At 43.4% G+C, this 14448-nt stretch overlaps 1 protein-coding gene across 1 annotated transcript in view; it reads right to left on the bottom strand.

Annotated features, from left to right (window-relative positions):
- BAIAP2L1 (BAI1 associated protein 2 like 1) overlaps nt 1–14448 on the bottom strand; it is a 114580-nt gene that overhangs the window by 6586 nt on the left and 93546 nt on the right. The window contains exons 9-12 of the mRNA XM_003798891.3: nt 13177–13324; nt 9955–10162; nt 8633–8710; nt 7234–7414 (exon numbers count right to left, since the gene is read on the bottom strand). Coding sequence (XP_003798939.2) covers nt 7234–7414; nt 8633–8710; nt 9955–10162; nt 13177–13324 — 615 coding nt within the window. The remainder of the gene's footprint in view (nt 1–7233; nt 7415–8632; nt 8711–9954; nt 10163–13176; nt 13325–14448) is intronic.

The following is a 14448-nucleotide window of genomic DNA, read 5'->3' as shown; positions in this document are numbered from 1 at the left end:
CTTGAGCCACAGGCGCCGAGCCCACAGTATGAGCTTCTTGACCATCACGCTAAAGATCAAGCTTTTAAACAGAATGTTGTTCCATTTTGGATGATCTATACCCAGTTGATCAAATAGTAGCCACTAGCCATATGTGGCTATTTAAACTCAAATGACAAAACGAAAATTAAAAATTCAATTTCCTCACTGCCCTTTCCACTTTTCAAGTGCTTGACTGGCCCCTGTGCCCAGTGGCTACTCAACTGGGCAGGGCAATGAACATTTCTCTCTGATCCAGTAATTTTCTAGTTTCCTTTGCAGAAGCAATTCTCATTCTTTTATGCTCCTGACACACAGATTATGAGGTCCACGGTTTCTTGTTGCTATTGCAAGAGGCTGCCAAAGCCAAGAGGCCTATTAAAAGGGGCAATTTCACTGTCTGAAGTTATTTGCTTCAGAGCAGCACTGATTCTCCTGCCTGCCTGCAGCCGGTGGCCTGCTTATTCCCATAGCCATGCCTGGCAAAGTCCTGATTTGAATCTGTAGTGATGAAATGTAGTAGCTTATCCAACAGAGGAACCGTGTCAGTACAGCAGTGGTGACAGAGTTGTGGTTTCCCCCTGCTCTTTTGCAGCTTGCATAGGATCTTAAACCAACAGCACACAGATGATAATGCTATGTGTCTTATCAGGAAAAAGTGTTCTGATGAGAGACACTGATAAGCTGCTATTTGAGATTTCAGAACTGGATTTCCCAATCTGCTGTGGACCTTAGAAAGCTGCTGTCAGGGCAGCGCCTGTGGCTCAGTGGGTAGGGCGCTGGCCGCATATACTGAGGGTGGCAGGCTCGTATCCTGCCCTGGCCAAACTGCAACAAAAAATAGCCAGGTGTTGTGGTGGGCACCTGTAGTCCCAGCTACTCAGGAGGCTGAGGCAAGAGAATCGCCTAAGTCCAGGAGCTGGAGGTAGCTGTGAGCTGTGATGCCACGGCACTCTACCCAGGGTGACATAGTGAGACTCTGTTTCAAAAAAAATAAAAAAGAAAGCTTCTGTCATTTTTTTTTTTTTAAACCTCTTTTCTCCATTTCACAAGGCCCCACAATCCACCTGCCTCCTGGGATGACTGACTACAGGCCAGCACTCAGGAAGTACTTGCTGAGGATGCTTAGGGCATAAAGGTGCTAGTTGGTAAGGCACCACTACCCTTTCAGGCTGGGGCCTAGGCAGAAGCCAGGCAGCAGTGCAGGGGCTCATCCGGCTTTGATATGATCTAAGAAAATACTCCTACTGTGTAAGTGGTGGGGTGGGCTGAGGGGTTAAAATAACTATATATCTAAACAGTTATGTTAATCTATTTCAAAGGAAATAGAATGAAATGGTAACAGTAGTTACCCTGGAAGTGAAATTATAATTAAATTTTAAAAAATATTTTATTTTTTCCAAAAGTTCTAAAAAAACAAAACCCCAACAAAATCCTGGGTTATTTTCATAAGCAGACAAATGTTATTTTAAAATAAGTATTATGAATAGGATATAATGATTAGTTTTTACAAAAGGACCTTGACTTGGACTTTGCTCTTTAACTAAAACCTGTACCTGTGACCACCAGGTGAATTTTAAAAGGAAACCTCATGTCAGCATGTTTAACACATCCAGCAGATGGGAACATCTTCGTCTTTTTTTTTGAGACAGAGTCTCACTTTATTGCCCTTGGTAGAGTACCATGGCATCACACAGCTCACAGCAAGCTCCAGCTCCTGGGCTTAGGTGATTCTCTTGTCTCAGCCTCCCAAGTAGCTGGGACTATAGGCGCTTGCCACAACGCCTGGCTATATTTTTGTTGTGGTTTGGCCAGGGCTGGGTTTGAACCCACCATGCTCGGTATATGGGGCCGGTGCCCTACTCACTGAGCTACAGGTGCTGCCCCAGATGGGAACATCTGAGGTGAAATATAGTAGTCCTTCAGTATCACGGGGGTGGGTTCCAAGAGGCACTCAGATAATCAAAATCCATGATACTAAGTCCTTAATATAAGATGGTGTAGTATTTATACTTAATCTATGTATATCCTCTTGAATACTTTAAATCATTTCTAGATTGTTTATAATACCTAATACAGTGTAAATGCTAGGTAAATAGTTGTAATACTGTATCAATTCAGGGAATAATGAATAGAGAAAAAAGTTTGTGTTCAGTACAGACCTATGTCTGTTTTTATCTTTTTTTAAGAGACAGGGTCTCTGTCACTCAGGCCGGAGTGCAGTGGTATGATCTAACTCACTGTAGCCCTAAACTCTTGGGCTCAAGTGATCCTCCCACTTTTCGAGTAGCTGGGACTACCGGTCTGTGCTGCTCCAGCAAGCAGGAGCAAGAAGCTGGAGACCCTTTTGCAATCCTTGGCTCACTCCAGTCAGGTCTTAGCCCTTTTCATCACAGCTTCCTGATACCAACAGATTGTCATGATTCAGCCAATAAAGTGGTATAAAAGTAAATCTCGGCCACATTTAAATACCAAATGCTAAATAAGGAATAATGTGTCATTATTGATTATATATTGATATTTAAAACCAAGATGTCTCAATTTATCCAGTTCCCTGTGGTAGATTTACTTCATCAAGGCTTCCTCCATTAAGCTTTATCCATATGAGAAGCACACTGAAAATAAAACGTGTTCATTTCCTTTAACTGGTGACTATCTTGTGTTGGCCAAAGTGTCGGTGTTTTCATTTATAATTCCAGGGCTAACTATGAGGTTTGGGCAAGGCATATACAATTTTCATAGAGCAGTGGGGCTGGGTGTTCACCAACAGCTGCTAGTGTTACAAAAAGAAAGGCAACCTGACCCCCAGAGGTGCCTCTACATAGACGAAGCCACCTCCATGAAATGCTGTAGCAAAAAAGAATGGGCAAACCAGTCACACAACAACACAGACTCTGATCAAGACTTGAACTCTAACCAAAAGGTACCAGAAATAAGAGTGACCGGGAAATGCAGTGACAGACACCATGTGGAGGCAATTAGCAAACCCAGACTGGGGACACCCTCTGTGACAAACAACTGATTCTTCTACAAATATATTATTACAAGGGAAGAGACAGAGGGGAGACTTGTCAATAGACAAAGACTCACAAGACTTATCAATTACAATGCATGGAGCTGATTTGGATTCAGGTTCAAACAGTTATACTATGCACAATTTTTAAATGAGATAATTGGAACTTAGAACTGTGACTATTTTATGATGTTCAAGAATTATTATAAATTTTTAAATATATACTTATCAGTATCATATATCTTTTAGATTGGGAGTCCTCAAACTTTTTAAACAGGGGGCCAGTTCACTGTCCCTCAGACTGCTGGAGGGCCGGACTGTAGGCCCTGGGACGAGTCGGCCGCAAAAACAACCGGCAGGCTGGATAAATTTCCTAGGCAGGTCGCATGTGGCCCATGGGCTGTAGTTTGAGGACGCCTGTTTTAGATATTTATAGCTGAAATGACATTTGTAGATGAAATGATTTGAGGTCTGGCATTAGCCTTAAATTAAACAGAGAGTGGGTAGGGTACAGATGAAATGAGATTGGTAAATGAATTGATAATTGTTAAAGCTGCAAGTCATTATTCTTTCTACTTTTATGTATGTTTGAATTTTTCCATAAAGAAAAGTTGAAAATCAAACAAAAACAGGAAAAGCACAGTAGACTCAGTTCACACCTAAACAATACAACTTGTATGCCCACATCCTAAGTTTCATGACATACAGTTGTAAAAGATTTTCCTTAGTGGGCAGCACCTGTGGCTCAGTGGGTAGGGCACTGGCCCCATATACTGAGGGTGGCAGGTTCAAACCTGGCCCCCGCTGAACTGCAATAAAAATATAGCCGGGCATTGTGGCAGGTGCCTGTAGTCCCAGCTACTCTGGAGGCTGAGGCAAGAGAATCGCCTAAGCCCAGGAGTTGGAGGTTGCTGTGAGTTGTGTGATGCCTCAGCACTCTACTGAGGGTGATAAGTGAGACTCTGTCTCTACCAAAAATAAAAGAAAAAAGATTTTCCTTAGCAAAAAGAACTCTTATGCTTTTAGAAATGTCTCAAGATCACTTCCAAATACAACTTTTCAAATGATTTGAATATTGTTTTAAAATGTTAGGCCCTTTCATAAAATAGCCCTCGATTAGCCTTCCAAGTAGGCTTTTCCAGTTTGACATCCACTACCCTGCCGACAGAGTCAAAAAGCTCTATTTTCAATAGCCCATGTGTCCTTTTGGGAAAAGTTTTTGGAGTCAGATATTTGGAGCAGTCTGGAATGATAAAAGTGTAAACAATATATCATGAGATTTCAAAGGCTTGCACTTCCTGGACCCACACATGTTGTGGTAGCCCTGAACTCCTTAAGGGTCAAGCTAAAGCACAGGGCACATTTTGAGAAGTATCCATTTTATGTAACTGAGAGACTCTACCCACTAACTGCTGAACATAGGCCTCTCATGAGCTATGGGTTCTGCAGGAGGCAGTGTGGTGGAGCTACAACCAACCAAGATCCAGAAGATAGCATATGCATGTGCTATAGAAAGACCCACACCATAACTGGGAATAATTAAAATTGAGCAATCAAAGTGGAATGGACTTAACTGTACCTACTACTTGTGGACTCCCACTTCTGTGAGGAAAGTGGCAGCAGTGCAGGCCAGGAGGGCTGAGGTTCCCCTGGCTCTGCTGTCCTGCAACCTGCAGCACCTCCTCCACTGCATATCCTCCGAAGAGTCCATTCCACTGCCTGACCATTTCCTCTTGGCCTTCCCACTCTCCATGCCAGCACTTATGCAGCCCCAAGGGGGCTTCCCCACTGCCCTTCACCCCATTGCTGGACCCCCACACCCATGGTGATATTCACATTCTTCAAAACGCCAATTTTACAGCCTCTCTTCTTTTAATCTTGCTCACCACCATTTGCCCACCGGCTGCACATTGGCCAACTTCCTTTGCCACCAAGAAGGCAGAAGTTGGCATAAAAGCACCAAGGCTGCCCACTAGCTGCTGTAGTGGATATGTGTCCCCCTGCAGCCAGGCAGGCTCCTGCACCTGTGCTCTGGGCCCTTCCTTCCTTCTTGGTCATCTCCTTTTTCTCCATGATTTCCTCCTCTGTTGTATAATCTATACTGAAAAAAAATCAGGAGGATAAGAAGCCCCTGTGGACTCAATGTCACTCAGTAGCTTGTCATGCGGCGCTGGTCCTCAAGCATGCTGAGCACATGGCCCCTCTCAGGGTTCTCCCCACAGTACCTGCATGGCTGATGCCTTATCATTCAGATCTCGGCTTAAATGTCACCTCCGTGGAGAGCCCACTGCTGTACACTGCTGAGTGCCCCCATTTCCTATAGGACAGAGGGACTGACTTCTGGATGTAGAAAAAGCTGGTGGCAGGCAGACCTCTGTGATAAGTGCTCTTCAAGAGCTGTGCTGGCTGCAGGTCTTGCCCCCTGGACATAGGTGTGTAGAGGCCTGGTTCCCTCTTCCCAACTCAGGACAGCTCTCAGGGCTATCCTGGCAAGAAGACCCCCCTGCCTGTTGTTGCCCTCTCCTTTTCCCTTGCAGGTCTCAGCCCAGGGCATGCTAATCTCAGCAAATTGCTTTGTCACCCACCCCCATTATCACCTCACCTTATTTTTCTCTGCCGGACTTTTACCAGTGATACTTTTGTTTATATTTATTTATTTTTGCAGTTTTTGGCCAGGGCTGGGTTTAAACCTGCCATCTCCGGCATATGGGGCCGGTGCCCTACTTCTTTGAGCCACAGGCGCCGCCCTTATTTATATTTATTGCCTGTTCCAAAGAGGCCAGGAACTTGCCTTGTTCATCTCTGTATCTCTAGAGGCCATGCCAGGACCTGGTGCTCAGCAGAACTCTATGTACAGTTATTAAAAGAAAAAATGAAGGAAGTGATTACCCAAGCCCAGGTCCTCCACTGACTTATGGAGTTATCTAAGACTATATGTAATGTACATACAGAGTTTACACAGCACCTGGTATAAGTTTACATTTTCCGAAGTAAGATAAAGTTACCACTTTTAACCTTAAGTCTTCCTTCAGAAAATAATGTGAAAATGGAAAATGTAGAAAAAGGTGATTAAATGACAAAAAGACTCCAGCCATGAGCAAAGGAAAGGGGAGATTAAAAAATCTAATGAGGGCAGGCACAGTGGCTCACACCTATAATCCCAGAGCTTTGTCAGGAGGATTGCTTGAGGCTAGAAGACCAGCCTAGGCAAGAAGCAGTAAGATCCCCCAAAATTAAAAACTTAGCTGGGTGTCATGGCATGTGCCTGTAGTCCCAGCTACTTTGGAGGATCACTGGAAGCCAGGAGTTTGAGATGGTGGTGAGCTGTGATCACACCATCTAGCCTGAGCAACAGAGCAAGGCCCTGTCTTTTAAAAAGAAAAAAAAAAAAAAAAAAAGCTATGTAATCCTAGCACTCTGGGAGGCTTAGGTCGGTGGATAGCTTGAGCTCAGGAGTTCGAGATAAGCCTGAGCAAGAGCAAGAGCCTGTCTCTATTAAAACTAGAAAAAACAAGCTGGGCATCATTGTGGCAGGTGCCTGTAGTCTCAGCTACTTGGGAGGCTGAGGCAGGAGAATCACTTGAACTCTAGGTGTTTGAGGTTGTTGTGACCTATGACACCATGCACTTTACCCAGGGTGACAGAGTGAGACTCTGTCTCAAAAAACAACAACAACAAAAACAGGCCAGGGGCAGTGGCTCATGCTTGGGAGGTGGCCAAGGTGGGTGGATCATTTGAGCTCACAAGTTCAAAACCAGCCTGAGCAAGAGAGAGACTCTATCTCTACTAAAAATGAAAACCTGAGGCAAGAGGATTTCTTGAGTACAAGAGTTTGAGGTTGGTGTGAGCTATGATGCCACAGCACTCTAACAAGGGTGACAAAGTGAGACTCTGTCAAAACAAAACAAAGACCTAATAAAATCAAGCAAACTATAGGCTTACTGTATGTAAACTGTCACTGGCAAGATGTGTAAACTAAAAGCAAGAGAAGGTCTGAATTCAAGGAGGTTAAAGGTTGTGTCACAAAGAAGGGATTCCAGAGGAACAAAGGAGAAAATGTCTTATCCCCACCTGGGATACCGCCTTGCTATTGGAGCAGAGCAAGGAGATTAAGGTGGGAACAGCAGCGTAGGCCTCCCTATTGGGCATACAGGGGGATGGTAAGTCTAGTACACAGGACATTCTTCTGTGGCTTTACTCACAGAAGATGTGGTTTCTGGCTTGGATACTGGTGCTTTGAAAGTAGAAGTATTTTTGGCAACATCTCCTCTTTTGTCTGCAGCTGCTCCCTTGGACAAGCATTCCAAGTAATCAGGTGCGGGGATGACGACATTGCTTTTCTCAGTTAAGTCCACAGTGCTGATGCTCCTCACTGGCGCAGGGCTTGAAACCAGAGCCGAGAGAATACATGTTAGATAAGGTCTCACCACTGGCATCTCAAACATCCTGAATGTCCCATGGCCCAGGACCACAGTAACAGATCACTAACCAAAAAGGGTGTAGGAGGAGGGGACTATAACACACACATACACTGCACATACATCTACACACAATACTCCAATATTTTTACTGGTCTTTACATGAATACTCAAAAGAACTTCTTTAATGGTACTTGGTTTTCATTTCTTGGCACAGTGCCACTTTAGCTCATCTGCTAGGGATGGGGAAACACAGAAGGCACCAGGAGACCCGGAGTATAATGGAGGGCTGGGAGGCATCCTGCCTGGACAGCTGACAGGTTAGGGAGGTTTTTGGGAGATGGAACACTGAGGATGAGGCAGTTTAGGGTAAAGATGACCAGTTCAATGTAGAGGTGTCATTTCCAAAGGCCCATGGGACAGACAACTAGGACTACCGACTACACATACATGTACAAATAATTTACATTAAGGCCTGGAAGAGATCTTCCTGGGTTCTGGTCTTGGCTCTACCACTTCTAGCTGTGTGTCTTTGCTAGCTGTGTGTCCTTGAGCGAGTTATTTGACCTTTCTGTGCCTCAGTTTCACTTTTTAAAGTAGGAGCCTATCTAATAGGCTGTTGTAAGAATTGAACGAACTAAACAAAGTAAAGCACTTAGGACAGTTTCAGTGTTAACTGTTATTATAATCTGGACTAGAATAAGGGTTATAGGTATAAATGTGTGAAGGGAAGCCCATGGATGTAGTACAAGCCACAGGAGTAGATGAGAGGGGAAATAGGACAATCCCTGAAGAATACCAATGTTTAATGGATGGGCTAGAAAGAGGCCACAGAAAGGACTGAAGAGGGAGGTTAGTGAGGCAGAAGGAAGACAGAGAATAGGTGAAGAAGCCAAGGCAAGAACACACCAGTAAGTGGCAGAGGACAGCAAGAGAGTTTAGAGAGCTGGAGGGGGTAGGGAGGAGGGTGTCTGGGTCATGTCTCCTCTTAGCAGATGGTGAGTAAAGCTCGTGGACAACAGAAATCACAGTGGGGCTATATTCTCTATTTCTGACTGGTCTACAAGACCTAAGGTTTGACAGTGAGACTTGCTACATGTCTACATTATAATTCCACTATGGCTGGAAACACAGGTTAAAGGTTTTCTGTTGATGGGAGATCTGAGCCACATTCACTTAGTACCTTGGTGTGGGCATAGTCGCTGTTTCCTTTGCGTTTTCTTCCAACAACTTTGTATATGATGACGGGAACCATCCCCTCCTATAAGTGAAGAGTGAGGAAAAAAAAAGACTATTTATGGTATTACCTGTAGATGAGCAAGGAGTAAATACTAAAGAATGTCCTGATGATAGCTCAGGGGCAGATGGGTCCATTTCACCATCAAGGGCCACATGTACACTGGATGCAATTAAGGCTGCTTATAAATGAATGAGTACTTTGTATACACACAAAAACCATGTGTATTTTACATTAATTTGATTTGGGTTCTCTTTTTGTTTTTTTTATATTGGTTTTATATTTAATATACTGAAAAATCTACATAGAAAACTGACTCAATTATAGCAACGCTTCATAGTTACATGATGAAGATGGCATTTAAACTATCCTAACAAATTACATCTGATACACAGATTCTCCTTGAGAAATCAAAAACCATTTTTTTTTTTGAAACAGTTTTGCTATGTCACCTGGGCTATAGTGCTGTTCATTGTTATTGTTATTCACTGTAACCTCAAACTCCTGGGATTAAGTGATCCTCCTACCTTAGCCTCCCTATAACTGGGACTATAGGCCCCTGCCACAATGCCTGGCTAATTTTCTATTTATTTATTTTTTGAGACAGAGTCTCACTATGTCACCCTTGGTAGAGTGCTGTGGAGTCACAGCTCACAGTAACCTCAAACTCTTGGGCTTAAGCAACTCTCTTGCCTCAGCCTCCCAGGTAGCTGGCACTACAGGCGCCTGCCACAACTCCCACCTATTTTTTTGCTGTAGTTGTCATTGTTGTTTAGCAGGCCCAGGGCAGATATGAACCTGCCAGCCCCAGTGTATTTGGCTGGCGCCCTGACCACTGAGCTATGGGCACTAAGCCTTTCTTTCTGTTTTTAGTAGAGATAGGGGTCTCACTCTTGCTTAGGTCGGTCTCAAATTCCTGAGCTCAAGCAATTTTCCTGCCTCAGCTTCCCAGCATGCTAGGATTATAGGGATAAGCCACTGTGCCTGGCCTAAAAGCCATTTAAAAAAAAAAAAAAGAATATTTAAAATCACTTTTAGAGAGGTGACTTCATATTATCTAATAATCAATTTATGCACCGAGTTTACCTATATATGTGCAGACATACAGAAAATAACCTGACATCAAATACCTCCAGGTAACTAAACTAGAACTAAAAGATAAACTTTACTTTGGCTAAAGCACAAAGACGGTCTATGGCTCAGCCCGACAGACAGCAGGTTGCAGTGAGGGGCCCCTGGTAGCCACCCTGGGATGGTGCCAGACTCACGCCTTGGTGATATCATGCTCCCCATAGAGCCAGCCATCTTTCTCCTCGGGGATGAGTAGTGTGATGACATCTCCCTGTGCAAAGCTGAGTAAGGTCTTGTTGGTGCCAGCAGTATGGGGGAAAATAGTCTTAACTTTCTGCTTCTTCATCATGTTCAGTCCAGTTGCAACAGAAACCGATCGCTGTAAACTGGCATCTTCTGAAACATCTGTCAGAGTGAGTGTAATGGCTTTTCAGAGAACAATAACTGACTGGCACATTCAAATGAGCAAACCCTAGAAAACCATCCATTCTACTCTCACCCACATGATCCTTCCTTGGAAATTCTAATTGTGTTACATTTCCTTGCCACTGTCATTGCCCAGATGGCACAAGGACTATGAGGCAACAGAGGCAGCCTATGGCTTGAGGGCTCTCACAGTGCAGGAGGGTCCCTGGGGCAGAGGGCTCCTCTCTAGACCAGGAAGACAAGCCAGCCATGCTGCTCTGAACTGTGAGGCTCTCCTCAGACAGGCGAACTGCTCTAACACCAATGGCAGGCAGAGGCAATAGCTCCAACCCAATTGCTGATGCCCACAAGGAAAGGGAGAAAACTGGAAATGCAAATGATCCTGGCCACTTCCTACCTCTAGCACAGTAAGGACTCAGTGAGAATGAGTTCTATTTACGGAGTCTTCATCAGCTTGCCCAGGCTCCTTTGGAGGAAAGGCACTGCCATCACCCACACTGACAGGTCACACAGCCAGCAAGGGGCTGGAATCAGGAAGCAGGCTGGCCCCACAGACACTACTTGTAAGCACCAAGCTACATGCTTCATGTCTCAATTCAAATACAGGCTGATATTTCCACTTCAGGAAAAAACAAAAAGTGGAATAGAGATTTTTTTTTTCTTTTTTTTCCCCACTAGAATTTAGCTAGGCAAATAATACATCTAGCGTATTTAATTTAAAACAATGCAAGAATCTCTTTCTGTTTATTCTGGCAAATTCTTAGTAATTACAATATAAACCTTGCTGTCTCCTTAACATGCCATTCTCTCTCACTCTCTTTTTTTTTTGAGGCAGAGTCTGATTTTGTTACCCTCGGTAGAGTGCCCTGACATCATAGCTCACACCAACCTCAAACTTTTGGGCTCAAGTGATCCTCTTGCCTCAGCCTCCTGAGTAGCTGGGACTGTAGGCACACGCTGCAACACCCAGCTAAAATTAAACACTCAGCCTGCAGATGAGAGCCTGCGTTTGAAGCTGTTGGGCAAAATATGAGAAATGACAGGGATCATGCTCTAGCTCAGGCTGGTCTTGAACTCCTGAGCTCAAGCAATCTACCAGCCTCGGCCTCCCAGAGTGCTAAGATTACAAGTGTGAGCCACTGTGCCCAGCCATGCCATTCTCTAGTTACCTCAGTAGTCCTGCTTTTTTCATTTAGCTTTTACTAACAAGAACCAGTTATTTAAAGGATTGGGGTGCATACAGTATTATACATTTTAACTTTATGTTTTACATAACTCATAGTACTTCCTTCAAAGGCAAATGACTACAAACTATCATCTTCCTCTGCTAAGTTACCCTAGTTGTCATTCGAGAAATTTCTCATATTTTGTCCAACAGCTTCAAACGCAGGCTCTCATCTGCAGGCTCTTTCCAGAGCAAACTTGGTTCCTGCAACACTGACACCACAGGAGCCTTAGAGACACCTCACACAGGCAGGTCATGGGTCACAGTACAGGTGTCCAGGGGCCTGGGTACCAAAGACAGTATGTAGGAAGACAATGTATAGGCAGTGTGTACTGCCTAACCAGTAAAGCAGCCTGAAACATCTGCAAATAATAACTGATCCTGATTTGTTGAGATATAGTTAACAGAGTTAAGAAATTTAAGCAGTTAGAACATAAGCCTCCACAAAGCAGGCTCCATTTGCAGGCTCCTCTGTTAGAGATGAGCAGCATCATCTGTTAGAGATGAAGAAAAATGCTGATTAAGAATTCAGACCAAGGGCCAGGCATGGTGGCTCAGGCCTGTAATCCTAGCAATCTGGGAGGCCAAAGCAGGTAGATCACCTGAGCTCAAAAGGTTTGAGAGCAGACTGAGCAAGAGTGAAACCCCATCTCTAAAAATAGCTGGGTGTTGTGGTGGGTGCCTATAGTACCAGCTACTTAGGAGGCTGAGGCAAGAGAATCACTTGAGCCCAAGAGTCTGAGGTTAGGGTGAACTATGATGACATGGCACTCTACCAGGGGCAACGAAGTGAGACTTTGTCTCAAAAAAAAAAAAAATTCAGACCATGCCTGTTAAGACTAATAACCATAATTCTATCTTTTTTTTTTTTTAAGACAGAGTTTCACTTTGTCACCCTCAGTCGAGTGCTGTGGTGTCACAACTTACTTAGACTCTAGGGCTCAAGCAATTCTCTTGTCTCAGCCTCCCGAGTAACTGGGACTACAGGCACCCACCACAACACCCAGCTATTTTTAGAGATGGGATCTTGCTCTGGCTCAGGCTGGCCTCCTCGAAACTGTGAGTTCAGGTAAACCACCCTCCTTGGCCTCCCAGAGTGCTAGGATTACAGGCGAGAGCTACTGTGCCTGGCCTTATATCACTTGAACTTTTAAAGTTTAATTTAAAAAATTATTACATTTGCCACCAAATATGGAACACAGTATAAGGCTATGCACATTTTACCCCATTTATTTTTAAATATAATAACTCTGAATAGTTATGTTTGTTCTGTATAAACATGGATCAGTATATAGAATTAGTATACATCAAAGAAATGTTATCAAAATGCCTTATAGACTTTTTTTTTGTGATAGAGTTTTATTATGTCACCCCTCAGTAGAGTGCTGTGGTGTCACAGCTCATGGCAACCTCAAACTCTTGTGCTTAAGTAATTCTCTTGCCTCAGCCTCCTAAGTAGCTGGGACTACAGGCACCTGCCACAACACCTATTTTTTTGTTGTAGTTGCCATTGTTGTTTAGCAGGCCCCAGTTGGGTTTGAACCCACCAACCTCAGTGTTTGTGGCTGGTGCCCTAATCACTGAGCTATGAGTGCGGAGCCTAGACCTATATGTTTTGAGCATTCACTTTCCCAAGCTAGGGCTGAGTAGTTACTACACCTGTTTGCTTGCCTTTACCTCATAATACATTTATCTAAAATATTTACTTCACAAATTATTTTTAAAAATTTAAAAAGGTAGTTCGAATAAATCCAACTACATTTCTTACCTGTTGAATTATTTGTCCTATCTGAATTCTGTGTGACGATTGCTGGGTTATTAAACATATCAATCAAAGGACTGGTATATGCTTTGCCTGAAGGGGCTGGGGGCATCTTTGGTGAGTATTTAGAAAGAGTGTCATATTCTTTCCCAACCTGTGAAAAATTCTTTATTAGTGTTAACACCAAATTGGAATTACAGATTCTTAGAGCTTTTTTTTTCTTTTAAATCACATACTTTAAATTCCATCTTCTTCCCCATATTCTTTTAGTTGTAGGGCAATGCTTCATTTTGAATTATTTCGAGAGTATATACCACACTCTCTTTTTTCCCCTCATTTTTGCCTTCACTGTCTCAAAAACAAACAAACAGTTATTCTCTATTTCTCTGGCAACCATTAACCTACATTTTTGTCTCTTCAGATTTCAGGATCCCTCTTAGTGCTACTTGGCTATAGAATTCTACATTCAAAATAATTTTTCCACAGAATTTTGAAAGCAATATTTCATTAACTTCAACATCTTATTTACTGACAAGAAATCTGCTATTGTTCACTTTTCTTTGTACATAATCTATCTTTTCTCTTTCTGGAGGTTTTTAGAATTTTCTCTTTATCTCCATATTCTGAAATGACTGTAATCTTTCAAGGTTTTGGTATTTTCCATTCATTTAGGACAGTGGACCTTCCTAATGCCACAGCCTTTTAATATAGTTCCTGGGGGTCGTGACCCACAGGTTGAGAACCGCTGATCTAGGATCACTCTGGTTGCTGTGTTAAAGACCAGGCAGGAGGCAACTGTGTTCATCTCTGCGGGGACCATGATTTGGATGGTGGAGGGGCAGAAAGGCTGGACTTGGGATATGCTCCGGAGGTAGAAACGACAGGATGCACTGAGAGAATTTTGCAGCTTAAGTGGGGGCAAGTAGCTGATGTTTTGTGTCTAAAAGGATGGAGTCGCCACTTACTGGGTAGGGAAGCCTAAGAAAAGCAGATTTAGGGTGAGAAAATCGGTGATTTGGTTTTAGACAAACTGAACTGGGTATTCCCACCAGATACCCAGGTGGTGATACCAAGTGGGCAGCTGGATCTGTTTCCCATACCTTGACCAATTCACCTTCTGTTTTGATTTTTAAAAATCCTTTGTCTATTTTTGCACTGTGTTTTAAGAGGGGTCTTTGACTCACTCTTCTAAGCAGTTCCACTCTACTAATGAGCCCATCTATTGACATTTTTCTTAGGGGAAAGGAATGGGAGGAAAAAAATCCAGTTATAAAAAAC

Source organism: Otolemur garnettii, unplaced genomic scaffold (genome assembly GCF_000181295.1).
Source record: "Otolemur garnettii isolate 467f Iridium unplaced genomic scaffold, OtoGar3 scaffold00142, whole genome shotgun sequence".
Classification (NCBI taxonomy): Eukaryota; Metazoa; Chordata; class Mammalia; order Primates; family Galagidae; genus Otolemur; species Otolemur garnettii.
The sequence above is the reverse complement of the archived record's forward strand: the minus strand, read 5'-3'. Positions and strand labels throughout refer to the sequence as shown.